Here is a 15184-nt window from a genome sequence, read left to right as displayed (position 1 = left end):
CGATAAGGGCGTGAAGCAGACTTCATCCGTTCAGGAGAGGAACCGGAATCAGAATCGTGCCTGCTGCGATGATGCCGTTTCTTTTTATGGGAGGAGGAGGATGAGGAATGACTGCACGCATGCAAGTGCTTTTTGGCCTCCTTATAAAGCCTATCCTCCTTTTCTGGAGTGGGCCCCTCCGTCTCGAGTTACGACAACCAGGTGGCCGAGTGGGCCAGAGATTTTGACGGGGGCCGACCTAACGCTAGTTTTGAAGTGATGTTGGGTTCATCTTAGTGCAATAATCACAGTCCTCTGTGACGTGACCGACGCCGAGGCACCACACGCAGACCGAGTGTGGGTTTGTAATGGACATCTTGGAACTGCAGTCATTGCGCTGCTTAAAGCCTGACACCTTGGAAGCCGACATAGTGCCGAAACAGCATTGAATAAGATGAGAAATTCATCGAATGAAAAGAAATACTCTCTGAGAGAAAGAGTTGTTCTGTATGAGCAGCGTGCAGAGCGTGGGGAAAAAAGGAACCGAGGTACGGGGCATACAGACGTGGTATGTGTATGATGAACGACGTCATGTCTGCAGTCGACAACCACCACATCAAGTCCAGGGGGATAGACAGCCTGGTCAAGGAGCACCACCCCCCTGTCAAAAAAGCTTCTGAGCAGCTGACACTGTTAGGGATATCTATCTGAAGAGGAATCTGTGGGAGAAAGGCAATCTATTGAAAGGCTCTGTTTGGTCACAGCTCTGCAAGCACGAGCACCAGCGTAACCAATGAAAAGCTGGAAATCTTTGCAATTGATGTTTTGAAATTCATTTATTCTTGAAATCCAAATGTTGTTTGTGAATAGATAGCACAACCCTGACGAAGGAGATTAATATTCTCTGAAATGCATTGGCAATATTAAAAGCTCTTATTTTTACATCAACCCAGCTTGGTGGTTTGTTATCTTCCAGGCAAAAGTTAACCTGAATATTGATGGAACATACAATAACTCTGTGATATACCCTCTTAACCAAGAACACACAGAATTTGGACACACTTTTACTCTACAAGCTGCACTAATATAATTATATAATTATATATATATTTTTTCATTAACCACAAGTAACCTCGACAGAGGTACAAGAGAGCGTGACCGTCTAGCAGGGTGCGACACACTTGCTTTTTGCATATAGATTGCTCATTGACTCGGGTGTCTCTGGGTTGTTTTTGGCGGTCTGCACCTCAAAAAGTAAGAAACTATCATAGTGGAAATTGTAAAGATTACACAAGTGATTTTGAAACTCAGGTGGTGCCCACCATTCCGGCTTTTTCTTTACCATGTTCTCCAGGCCAGTCCAGAGCGATCAGTATCATTGTGGACCAGAAGAGGTGCAGTCGCCAGAAAACCAGCGGTATGACAGGGATCGTGGGAACGCATAGTGCGGTTGAAGTCCCACTCGACTGTCAAGACACCCCCAGAGCCCCCTCACATCTAGAGCAATCACTTGCACCTCCTCTTTCACACTGAAAGCGAAGAGATCCACTGGAGGAGTACACTAACGGGATAAAATCTCCTCCAGAACTTCTTGGCAGATTTCCAAATCATGGGAGGTTGAAGACTGTCAGCTTAGTACATTTTGTCAAATGTATTAAGCTGACAGTCTTCAACCTCCCATGTTCTCCTTGCTGGCCAGGTGGGTCGCAATCAGAGACATCCTGTTCTCCAGAGCACAGAACTAAAATCACATTGTTTCTCTAGCACAGACAAGGAGCCCACACCACCCCGCTTGTTATGGTAATACATGGGTCGAATGTTGTCAGTCAGGACCAACACGATCTTGCCCTTCAAAGAGGGGAGGAGAGCGACCAGAGCCAACCTAATTGTCCTCTTCTCCAGCAGACTGATGTGTTCCCTGAACTCCAACGGGGACCACAGTCTGCTCACGGTAAGGTCTTGGAGGTGACTGCCCTAGCCTTTCAGTCATGGAGTCACCGGTGGCCACTGTCGATGAAACCATGACCATTTCAGGAGGTTGTGCTTGACGAACCAACAATGTGAGTAACCGGACACTCTCTCCGAGACCAGTAGAAGGTCTGATATTCATCCCTGAAACTGCAACCACTGAACTCAGAAGACACTGCAGCAACCACATGTGCAGTCGGGCTTCTAGCACCACTAGAATGCAGGAGGCCATATGAACCAGCAAGCACAGAGAAGCCGTAGCTGCAACTTTTGCCTGTGGTTGTAAAACTTGGACCATCTTGTATATGTTTGCCACTCTGTTGTCAGGTGGGATTCCCTGGCCCAGTGAGTGTCCAAGATCGGTCCGAAAAATCGGATGGAGTGGGACAGGGAAACCAGAGACTTCTTGAAGTTCGGGAAGAAGCCCAATCTGTGCACCAAGCTGTGCACCAAGCTTCACGTCCTGTACAGATGTGCCGTTGATGGGACTGGGGAGTGGGCTTGGAGGAGCCAGTCATCCATGTAGGAAAAAACATGAATGCATTCCCTTCTGAGGCGAGCTGCCACCACCGCTAGCAGCTTGATGAAAACCCTGGATGCAGGAGAGAGTGGGCAAGGTAGGACCTTGAACTGATAGTGACTGTTCCTATCTTGAATCTCAGGTATTTGATGTGCCTTTGGTGGATGGCCTCATGGAAGTAAGCATCCTGAAGATCCAGGGAAACTAGCCATTGGTTTGGGCCAGGGACTGGAGGATCTTGGCCAGAGTGACCATCTTTTACTTGACCTTGCGGAAGTTCAGAAGCTGCACAATCATGATGGGTCTCAGACATCTGTCTTTCACACCAGAAAATAGGTTGAGTATCAACCCCTGCCACGAACCAGCTCTATGACCCCTTTTGCCAGAAGCGGACTGATCTCCTTCAGGAAGAGAGACTCCGTAGGCAAGCTTTGGTGGCGCAGGGGGTCGTCTGGTATCTTTCCATTCCTAGACAAACTGGGATACCCTGCCTCCCACTGGCGAGTGATGGCGGAAGTAGACTTAAGAGAGGTTTTACTCAGAGGCTGCGCAGGTCACAGTGGAGGTGGAAAGTGCCTTCATCCTCTGGATGCACCCCAGCTCCTATCCCTGTAAGGACAACGCTGCTTTTGCTTGCTCGATGGAAAATTAGCTCTACCTCTTTGGGCATAAGTGGAGAAGGGGGCGAAAACCCCTGCCTACTGGGCTAGCTGGCTGTTGTTTCTGGACTACCAGTCCGAGAGACTTAACGATAGCCTTTGAGGCCTGAAACGTATGCAAAGAATTATCAGCCTTGTTGCCAAATAAGTCCATGCCATCAAAGGGCATGTCCATATGTTTCTCTAGTTTCACGTCTACAGCAAAAGTGGATGTTCGGAGCCAAGTGTATCTACACAAGACCATGCTTGTGGCCATCGTTCTTGCCAGACAGTCTGCAGTATCTGTTGGGAGGCTTCCCTGCCAATCCTCATCAGAGCCTCAACACCTTAACAGCCCTCCAATTCAGTGATGTGTTTGGATGCCTCTGCCATGACTGACCACAGGCCAAATGAGAACTTGGCCAGAGAACATAAGGCATTCACACAAAAGCCGAAAACCTTCCTGCGCCATGTATCCAGTCTCTTGCTCTCCCCACCAGGGGGCAACAATGGGAAAGAAGTGGTCTTAAGGTTTGTTTATAACGGCCTGGACCACTAAACTCTCTGGTGAAGCATTGGCAGAACGGAACATGGGAACAGAGGGTGCTAGCCTGTGCATCTTTGTAAAGTCGCAATACCCCCATTAGGACTGAAGCTGGTTTGGCCCAAAGTTCCAGCACTGGCCCCTCAACTTCCTGAGTGAAAGGCAACATTGTCTCCTTCTTTAGAAATCAGGGCGTGAAGGGGCAGGCAACCATAAGGTGTAGGCATCTTCACAATCAGGTACTGAAAAGCGGCCTTACGGGTTGCCTGGGGTGGCAGCACCGAGCATTTCAAACTCTGGATGGTGTCCAGGCCCTTGCTTCCTGCAAGTCGGCTGTAAGGTCCACCAAGTCTGCCTGTTCCTCATAAAACTCCTCAGGAAAGTCTCTGACTTTCCTTGGGTGGAGGGGGTCCTGTTACAGTTTAATCATAAATGTCCTCTAAATGGAACATGTATGCTCTTCTGGGGGAGTGGGGCAAATTCCCTTGCGATTCTGGCATAGTCAGCACCGCGAGAGAAGGGCAGAGATCACATGACTTGCATCCGAAGACAGAACAGTGTGATTCTTGGACTTGACCTTGTCTGGTCTGCTTGCGGATTCCCTGCCGGCTCGTCCGAGCACAGTGTGGTCTGTCTGGTTGGCTGAAGCTGTCTGCGCTGGGAACAGGGCCACCATCGCAGAGGCTGCTGCATCGGCGCCAGAACCACAGGGGCCTTGACGAAGATGTCAAGCAGCTTCATTCTGAATGCCTCCCATTCCTCTGGAGTAAGGAACTGCGTGGGAGAAACCTCTGGGCCTCCTTTCACCGGGACATCCTTGGAGTGATAGCTCCTCCTCTTTGCTGACGAAGAAGAGCAATGTCTCTTAAGAACCACCAGGAGATGCAGACCTCTTGCCGTGCTGCTTTTTTACAAAGCGCCTCCGGGGTACATCGAATGACATGGCGCGCAATCCTGCATGTTGCGATCCCTCATTGAGACAGTAAAGGCAAATGTGGTGCGGTCCAAAAAGACATTTCACACCTGCAATCCACACAGGGTTTGGAAAGACGAAGACTTTGCCGATTCGGCATTGCATCGTATAACCAAGAAAGGAAAACATTTGAGAAAATAGAATACGTTTTAAGAGTTATGTTCCTCAAGCGTGCCAAATGTGCTGAAAAAAACTAAACCCACCTCACGGGTCATGGTATCTATATAAATTGACCCCAATGCCATGCCTGGAGTGTTGGGCTGAGTCGATGCAGAGTTGCTCTGAGCACCCTGGCTGCAGGAAATTTTCCAAAGAGCAGCTGCGCTGGCAGATATGAATCAATAATGAGGAAGCCCTGGAATGAAGGAGTCCAATAGAAAGCTGCAGTCAAAAAATATGAGCATCATCTCACTAACGTCTTATGTTTTTTGCATTTAAACATCAAGGTGAAATATTTACAGGGATAGCCACAGGGAAAGTTCTTTTAATTTTCTTCATTCTCAACGCATCACCAGACAATCTCAGGATATTGAGACCAAAAAAGTATTTTGGTCTAAGGGTGGAGAAACTCACCCTTGAAGTCAGGGGACGATTGGCTACAGATGGACGCCATGAAGGTTTTCGAACAGCTCTTCCTCCTTTAGGGTAGTTGGTGGACCTCCCACTCGCAGCCTCACTGAGCTGCCTGCCCTCAGTGGGGTGGAGTAAAGGACTGCGGCATCTGTGGCATGCCACTGAGTCCATCCCACTGCAATTCAGAAATAGGGACAGCCTGCTGAGGGGTACCAAGATGCTCTGGAAGGTGCGAGAATGGGTTCTCCAGCAGCTCAAACAAGGTAGGGTATTGCAGGAGAACATTAATGGCTGTGATTACAGGCTAGACTATGTCAATATGTAACGTAGGTTTCTCCCAGGGCTAAAAAAAACAAAAATAAAGGCTCCCTGATAGTGCAGATGGGAAATCTGAAGGAATCAAAAATGACCACCCCTAATACAGCAAGCCTCTTTAAGGTTTTGTATCATAATACAAACACCTGGGAACACTTTCTAGGTACATGAAACAATTTGACTTACAAATATTGTAAACTAATACCATTGCGGCTCCAACTACAAGAAAAACAAGAATCAGAAGAGAAACTCAAATCCACTAACCTTATAAATTAAGGACCTCAATGCAGTGAATACATTTTTCAGCGCCGTTTCAGACTGGTTCTTTTGCAGAAAGCAGAGGTACACATCAAAAACCTTTTTCATGAGTGGATTGTGTCCATGATCGGCCATCAGTTGGTTCTAATACAGGAAAAAATACAGATTAGAATTATCCAGATTTAGAGCAACAGATTACATATAAAAGATTAGGCTTGAGAGATTCATGAGTAACAATGACAATAATGGGATAGTAAAAAAAAAAAGCCATATCTCGCTGTCCGCTTAAAGAACAAACCTGCAGCCAAGGACCCATTAATTAATAGTGGCAATCTGAAGGTAGCCTTTGGATAAATAAAGCAGAAGACATCCACGCCCAGACACACCACCTTCAGGCATAGATCAATTTGGTAGCTGGCCTCGTGGACACAAATGGCATATCTACAACATCGTCAAACAGATCCCATTCCATGTACCTCAGCGTTTCAGCAACCAAGCATGAAGGCTAACACTGCTCATGCTCAGATAAAGGAATCTGACCTCCAACTGGTCCACTCTCGCTGGGGCGTTGCCAGGAAGGATGGATGTACATGTCCACAAGAGAGATAGATTAGTAGGTGTCACATTGCTGAAGCTGCTATTTTTAGTCTGTATGTTTTTATAAGTACGCTTGTTCTCAAATATTGACTTATTTAGTTTACCTTTGAGAAAGCCACATGAAGTGCCAAGTAAGTGCCCGTTTTCGCCCGTTTCCCTGCACAACTGCCCATCTGTCTTCATTGCCATCTGAGGATTGCAGCAGAAAGAAAATCTAACAAAGCTACATTGCCCCATTGGAGCATTGGAACTCTGTTGCCACGCTTTGTTAGTTGTGTATTAGGAGCTTTAATGACATATTAGCACACATTTTCTGGACATGCAAGGAGAACGTCATTGCTCATTATACTGTGTTCGCCTCATATATAGATTAAATAATGTCTAAATCACGCAAAAACTAAATGTGTTGACATGCACACTAGGTAATGATTTTTGGCTGATACGTGCAGTATTGCTTTAATTGGGTTGATACGTGCAATATTGCTTTGAATTTAGGGTTGGTACGTGTTACAAGGTGTGCTCAGTTGGTGAACATATGTTTAATTTTAGAGAGGCTCAGAGTGGGTTTTAAAAGGAGAAGAAAGTAAACTGCCCCTAATGGTTTGGTGTTGTGGACTACAATACCCATACTAACCTCTACCCTTTGTCCCTAGACGACTCTGCTGCTAGGCGCTCTCCTAGCCCAGCCTCCAACACATGACCCGGCATCCATTTTCCAAATAAAAGGCACTGGGACAGCGCCCTCGGTGCGCGCCATGTAAGTGCCATGTAAGTGCCATGTAAGTGCCATGTAAGTGCCATGTAAGTGCCTGTTTTCGCCTGTTCTCGCGTGGGCTAGCGAGGCACTATTACGAGAAACAGACTGATAAACAGACCCCAGCTTGGGATCGTGGTTTATCTTGGCCAACCTGGTTGCACAAAAATCGACCATACGCTCCTGTCTGGGTACCCGTAGACCTGGATGATCATGTACCCAGATTGAACTGTCACGCTCCACAAGGGTGGTCTCTTATCCAGGGTATCGTGGAAAAGTAATTTTGATTTTCTTCCTGTATAGGGTACTAGAGGGCTTTGGCGCCTTTGAAATACGCAAGGAGGTGGAAGCTTGTGTGGTGTTTTTTTATTTATTTTTTATTTTTTAGGACTTGTGTTCTACTAGGAACTGTGCAATCTTCCTGTCACCAACTTACAGGCTACAAAGTTGGGGTAGGGGGAGCTGGTTTCAATTGAGAATTGTAAAGCCGTTTTGGGTTGGAATCTGCAGGAGCGTGGACGTTTTTTGCTTATGCATTATTTGCATATAGACTTAGCTGCATCCGGAAGTGCCTCAGAAGTGTCAAGGCTGTTTTGCTGTGTTAGGGAGAATTCTCTCTTTAGGCTGAATTTCCTAACCTAGCGAGTCCCCCAGCAGCTTTGCTGGATTTCTGGAGTTTGTTTTTTTCTCCTGCCAAGAGTGAGGCTCTTTCTCCCACTCTTGGACATGATTTATGGTGTTCCTTTGACTGTTAATATGTTTTATGGGCTATGGGGTCCTTTATTCCATAGGGTCTCATGTGTTTTTACTATGTGTGTTACACAGCACCCTCCGTGCAGTAACACAGGGGTGTCATAGTGACACCCCACCATAGACTCCATACCCTGGGACTGACTACTGTCTCCCAGGGCATGTAAAGTCACCATTGGCTTTACTAGTCCCAAATTATTAACAGAAACCAGTACAAACCATCATATTGTGGACGTACTGGTCAGGGCAATTCGATTGCCCCGGGGTCTGTTAGTCGAGGGGGCACGTCTCCATCCCCCCTGATCGAGTTTTGGCTGGTGGCAGTGGATACTACTTTTTATATTCGACCGTGAATATATCCCTATGGGATTTTCCCATTGTTTGAAGCTACCAACTTTAATTATTTAATTCTCATAGCCTCGAACATACCGCCGGTTTATTTATTTAATATTAATTTGCCGGTTGGTAATTTTTGCCAGGACTCGATTCTAAAATGGCGTTTGTGTTCTCTTCTGTGACTCCAACCCAAGTTGAGCCCTTTGTTCCACTTTTTGGCGGGCTTCTCCACAGAGGCCTCCAAAAGTGGTGCCACTCTGTCTGGGTACCACAGGGGGTGTGGGAGGGGGTTTAGGCACCCTGGACTGAGTTACCTTGGTAACTCAAGTCGCACTCTTGTGTGACTGGCCCAAGTGGTGAGCCGGCCTGCTCACCACTTAGCATGTTTGATTGACAGCTAGGCTGAGTGAATGGGGGTGTGCTGCATAAAAGCAGGGCTTTGGGGACTGGAACTTCAGAAGTCGCCAAAGGACCTGAGAATCCGACGAGGGAGAAGCTGATCCGACCTACCACGACGACACCACCGGTGGAGCCCTGCGGAACCGACTCACCACTTCCCGACGACAGAGAAGATCTCCCGGCTGGAGAGGCTTCTTCCCCTGACTGGTGGGCACAACCAGTTTACCTTCTTCTCTTCACATCCCAGGCCATCTTGTGGTCGAATTGCCTGTGCCAAGCACCCCGGCAACCGGATAGCCACTTGCCACTGGACCGCGAATAAAAGGACCGCTCCTTTTTCCTGAGAACTCCGCGGTTGGTTTCTTCCCTGGCAGTGCAACAGACTCCTGTCTTCCTCCACCACGAGATCCTCTCTTCCCCCGGACGAAGCACCGACTTGCATCCGCTGCCAGGAACAACTGCCCCCGCTGGAGTATTCTCACCACTTTAAGGCACCGTGTCCGCCAGGCCTCCCCTTCTAAAGATTGCTACAAGGTAATAATAACCCCTTAACCTTCTGGACTGGGCTGGCCGCCTTGACCCTCTAACTGGTCCCTTTCTTTTGGTCCAACTCTTTTTGAACCTTTGCAAGACTCTTGTGCACTGCAACTGTGTGACCTTGGACATATTTCGTTTTGATCCTCTTAAAGTGGATCCGGCCTACTGAACTCTAAATTCACGGTTTTACTTTGCCTTCCTCTCTTGTTGTGTTCTTAAAAAAGTGTTGGGATCTGTTTCAGTTTATACTCTGCTTTTGTCTCCCGTTTAAAACGAATTATTAGAGTGCCATCTGCGTTAAGCGCTCACCGCTGTCTGAAAATAAGTGGGGCTTTACTAAAGAATTGTCTAATATTCTTTTAAGGGGTGTATATCTTTCAGTGACCGTGTTTTTGAATTGCTTACTATTAGTGCCTGTGTGTTTTTCTAGATGTGGTTTTAAATAAATAATTATATCTTTTTTACACCAAGCTCTTGTCAGTGTTTACTTGTTCTACTGTGTTCTTTTGACCTATTGTGAATACTCTGTATACTGCCTAACTCTTCTTGAGGGAAGTCTGACTGCTCAGCCACAGCTACCAAGTGAATCTGTGTGGTACAGACTGCTACCAAGTGGGTTTACTGCCAAACACCTGTAGTCTTAAATCTTTTGCAGTGGTCCCAGAGGGAACTGCACAGGTTTCTGCCTAACAGGCTGTTAGGCTGTTCACCTATATACAGAATTACTGTGTGTTGTGGGTTTCTACTCTCATTTAGTAAGTAATGAACTGTTTCGGGGAATAACTTAAACACACAGCAGTGCGACATACAAATTATGGTAGGGCTGCTTCGCAGTGGTAAAATTGGCATATCTCCTACTGTTGCAAAGAAAATATATACATTGCTTATCTCTACTGCCTGCGACAGCTCTGACATCTGCAGGGGAGGGCACATTAAGGGCTCGCCTTTACTCTTACAGCCATCCAATATGGATACTGGACAGGTAATGCAGTTTCCGCTGGGCAACAGTAATGAACAAACCCCTGGCCAGGTACTGAGCTCACCATTTAAAAACGATGCCACGGGCAGTGATGATGCAATAAATAAGTTTGACCGCCCGAATAACCTGGCCCAAAAAAGTCTCTTAAGTATTTACAATGACATGGCCCCCTTACCAATCAAGAGCATTGAAGCGCATTATATCCCTAGACCTCGCACAGACACCTCTCTCTTGGCTCCTGCTGTTCTGGCTGAGCTGGATAGGAGGGTGCGCCTCTCTAGGGGTCCTTCCACCCCTGCACGGGAAAGAGGGGGTGAGGTTGACAAAGTACATCTTCATGAAGCTGGAAAGTTTGAGTCCCTCACATATCCCAATGAAGAAGGTCGTCCAATTAAATCTTTATCTAATATATTGGGCGAAGAACAGGCCCATATGGGCGGCATGGGAGAGAGTCCATCGGCCACTATTCCCCGAAAATGTTCGAGTCCAACTTCCTTCACTCAGCCACCTATTCTGGATCATGAAGCCTCACACATTATTCTTTCTTTTGAAGGGCTCAATTCTGAAGATACGGCATCAACATATGCAGCCTTTCCTGTTCTCACCAGAATACTGAATCTTCTGGATAGGGGACATGAACGGACACATACGGAGGTTCAGGAATTGATACTTTTTATTCTGGACTGCTCAGAGAAATTGAGCAGACTAGAGGGTTTTGTTTTTGCAACTGAGAAGTTTATCCCTTCCTTGGGGCATATTGCAATGATCGACACGAAAGTTACCAAATGATCAGTGACGATATGAAACAACTGGGGTACAAATCTTACGCTGACATTTTGGATTGTGGTAATAAAGAGGTAACTCTGTCTCATACTAATGGACAAGAAGAATTCAAGAGCTTGGTTTTACTTAATGCAGAACACTTAAAATGTATGGAGGTCCGGCTAGGTTTACTGTCCTCTGAGATTACTTTAGGATTCTCAAATTTGAAGATAAGTGGCGCTAATATTGAGACTCCCTGTGTCATTCCAACTCCAGACAGCCCATCTGTTCCAGTGACTGCTATTGCAGAGGGCGCCATGCAGGACAAGGGCATGGTGGCACCGCAGAGGAGGACTCTACTTTGGGCTCCGATACAGTCCCTGTCCAACACAGCTCTCGTAGAGAGAGGAAAATGCGTGCCAGGGCTCTCAAACGCAGAGCCGTGACACAAGGCACCATAAATAACAATCCATCTAAAAAAAGTAAATCTCCCGTTACTGAAAGTGTTAAATACAAACAGTAATATCAGAGACATCTGTGGATTGTCCGCGGAAGAGGGTGTCTTTGATTTTACACAGTTAGACGAAGAAAGCCAACGGGCGCTGAACCTGAAGGATATCCCGCCATCTGGCAAATTAAACGCAGAGGATTCCATAGCTTGCGCTAAGGCTGTTATGGATAGGGGGAAAGAGTATGGTGAGGCCAAAAATACCCTCACTGACGCAATGAGTCATAAGGGCACAAAACTAACTTCAGCCATTCAAGCCTCTAAAAAAAACATAGTAAAAAAAAAAAAGGAAACTCCACTTCTGGCCCAGCAACAATTGCGGGCGCAACAGAGAGTCAAGGGATTAAACAATTTTTCTAGTCAAAACCTAAAGTAACAACTAACAACATCGTTCTGGAGGTGAAAACCCATGACTCCCGTGATATCCAACATCTTTCAGTGCCAGTGTCTTCACCGAACTCTGCACTTAAAGATGCTTTAAGTGTACCTCCAACAGCCACGGCTCAGGGTGGCATTGAGGCTGAGGTGATTTTGGTAAGCAAAAAAGTTAAACTTACACGTTGTGAGGATATCAAAATATTAGTTCAGCAGGCCCTACTGGACCTACTTGAGCATCCTACAAAGTCTAGTATCCAACCATCAGGACATATCAATAGTGCCTGTGAAGTTACAACAAACAACGATCTACTGGATGTGAAAATCCAGGACCCTCTTGACATCTAAAAACTTCCAGCACCAGTGTGTTTACTTAATCTTGCACCTAAAGACGTTTTGAGTGGACCTCCAATTGCCACAGCTCAAAAGGGATAGTGATTGAGGCGACATGTGCAAGCAATAACGCTAAACTCATACCCAGAGAGGACATACAAATATTAGTCCAGCAGGCCCTTTCGAACCTTCTTGAGCATTCTACAAAGTCCGGCTACCAACTTCCAGGCTACTCTAACAGCGCCTGTGAAGATGCTCTGGACCTAAAGACAAGATCTGAGCACAAGAATCCGGTGCCATCCATAGCCCAATTGAGTATTCCACTAATGTTACTGTGCCGACTAGTGACACAGAGCTCAGGGGTAAGTTCATGGGAACTGACTTTGGACCCATTCAGCAGACCAATTCTGGATCAGATTATCAGCAGGCATCAACAACTGTGAGAGCTGATATGTCAACTGTGGGTAGGTTCACTGAAGCCGGAAGAAATTACTCCCAATATAAGGATTGGGAGTACGGTGTCCGACATGAAAACCCAAACGAGAGGGGCTTCAATGTAGCCTTTCCATCCGAGGTGAAAAGACAAAACACAATTTAATTCTGCCTCTGGTACCAGAGTTGAATACCCCAGTGTTATGTTAAATTTTATGTTCTCACATGATGGTCCTCTGTCACTTAATCGGAGCAGGATTTTGTCCTTATTTGGTGAAGTTCCTAGACTTTCTCTGATCTCCTCCGGTGACATCAAACTTATCGACTATATTCACCCCACTAGGTTTGACTATGTGAGGGTGGTTTTCTATTCAAAAACCATTTTGGATCTTGTCTTCTCTGAAATTGAGTCCCTGCAACGCTTTGGCTTCGATTTGGAGATTTACAGTGAGGGATTCTTGAGGTCATGGGAAGGGGAGCAAGGGAGGGCCTCCAATGTCTCATACATGGGAACGCAAGCCCAGAACACAGAGAGGGACACCCATCAGAGCTTCTCCTCTGCTATTGATTTGAGATGGCTGGCCCAAACACTCAGAGACTCCATATCCAAAATACAAACAATCAAAGACAACCCTTAGAATACATGCTCTTTATTCCTCTTGTCATGGAATTCCAGAGGGAATCGTGCTCTTAAGCAGTCCTTGGCCTGTTGTGCCATCTTACATGACTCCACTATTGCTTGCTTGCAAGAAACCTGGGCACTCGCCCCCCTGTCTCTAGATGGCTTTTTGGTACACCAAGAAATTGCGGTTAAAAAGTCTAAAGGTAGACCCTCGGGGGGGACTCCTCATTGCTGTTAAAACAAACTCCTACGTCAAATGCATCAAAACATTCAAGATTCATCAGGGATGCATTCCACTTCTTTTGAAACTTCGCCCCTGCGAATTCTGTGTTAATTTACTGATTATTAACGTATATTGGAGTCCTGATCTTGTCCTAAAGGAGTTTATTACTCTAATCGACTCAGTGATTCAGGATTGCCAAGAGATGTGTGATATCTTGAATATCATTGTGGCAGGTGATTTTTAATGCGGATGTGTGTTCAGGGAAATTTGCTGAGAACAGCTCTTCGAGGAAAACTCTACAGGGGGACATTTGGTTTCAATTTCCTTCTGGTTGGGGACTGCTCCCTGTGTCTAATATTTTGGGTGCACTACAGGACCATTCCACCTGGTCCAATGGGATTGTGTGCTCCACTATTGACTATGTTTTCGTTAGCACACAGATCTTAAACCAATTTTCTGATTTTGTTTTGGCTCCCTCTACAGTTAGCGATCACAAAATGCTCAAACTCTATCGATACGCAAATCATATCCCTCATAACAACCAGTTTTTGGCAACATTGGAGGGTAACGCCTCCTGCAATAGACTCACCTGGCACAATGACAACATTACTAAAGTCAATCTGTTGTTGCTGGCTGACTATCATAAGCACGGTCTTGACAAGCAACTGATTATTTACTCACATGAAGCCTTTGAGAACTATGTCTATTCTGTGATTCGAAGCCTGTCTGGTATTAAGAAATCGTCTATCTACAGTAACTAAGACCCACAAGCATTCCTTTAGTTTAGAAATGCAAAATTTAAAGAAAGAGAGGAATTGCGAAATTCGTGTATTCCGGAAAATGCAAGGTAATAATACTCTAGGTGGTCAGTTGAATAATCTGAAAAACAAATGGAAATCTAGATTGAGATCATTAAGGGCCAAGCTTTAGCAGAAGGACGCTGAAGACATGCTTTTTTCACTAATGGCCTCCAACTCTCGTAGATTGTGGTCCTTAATTAATAACAGAGGTGAGGGTCAATCTAGAGCTCAAACCGCATGTATCTCCTCTGATATTTGGGCAGGACATTTTAGTTCTCTCTACAGCTCTCCAAAACTGGTCTGGAATGTGCCTAAGGACATTCAAGTGTGCCCATGGAACATCCCCTTCACTTTGGCTGATATTCAACATAAAATCACTTGTTGCTCTGCCTCTCGGGCCCCCGGCCCCAACGTGCTTTCAAATATGGTTTTCAAAGGGAATTCCACCTTGTGGGCAAACATTCCGTTTTTTCCTTTTTAAAGACATTGTAATTCTATGTCAAGGCCGGAGGCTCCCATTATGCTTCTCTTTCTTTTATTAATATATAAATAGAAAGCTCAGCAGCAAGTGTTAATGCACCTTATTGAAAGCGCAGGAGTGCGTGGCAGACAAAAGGTGCATGAAAAAACACAAAGAACTTAGTAAATATTAACGAAAACAGTGTAAGTCCAAGAAAAAACTCCATTTCCCAAGATGCTTCAGGAAAAGGTCCAGCAAAGGGTCACTAACATGTGACTTAGCCCACCAATGAATAACTGGCTGTCCATATAAACAGTCATACAAATTATGTCACTTCCTCTTTCTTGCTGCTCACAGCAAAGATAAGTACCCATTTTTTATCTCCTTGTTCATAAAAAAAAAAATAATTTTTTAGAATTTTAAATTTAAATATATTTTAATAAGGTGAATGATATATTTGCATACTTTATTTAGCGTTCGTATCTATAATCAGTATACGCGCGCGTAACGCGTTTCATTGTCTGTCAGTTGCACTCGATCCTCCGCGTT

At 45.7% G+C, this 15184-nt stretch overlaps 1 protein-coding gene across 9 annotated transcripts in view; it reads right to left on the bottom strand.

Annotated features, from left to right (window-relative positions):
- Positions 1–15184, bottom strand: part of DOCK9 (dedicator of cytokinesis 9) — a 2709375-nt gene that overhangs the window by 604871 nt on the left and 2089320 nt on the right. For all 9 annotated transcript variants that reach the window (XM_069639825.1, XM_069639823.1, XM_069639827.1 and 6 more), the window contains one exon: positions 5775–5912. In XM_069639825.1, the coding sequence (XP_069495926.1) occupies positions 5775–5912 (138 nt within the window). The remainder of the gene's footprint in view (positions 1–5774; positions 5913–15184) is intronic.

Source organism: Ambystoma mexicanum, chromosome 7q (genome assembly GCF_040938575.1).
Source record: "Ambystoma mexicanum isolate Mex_15411 chromosome 7q, UKY_AmexF1_1, whole genome shotgun sequence".
NCBI lineage: Eukaryota > Metazoa > Chordata > Amphibia > Caudata > Ambystomatidae > Ambystoma > Ambystoma mexicanum.
This window is presented reverse-complemented; position numbering and strand designations above follow the sequence as displayed.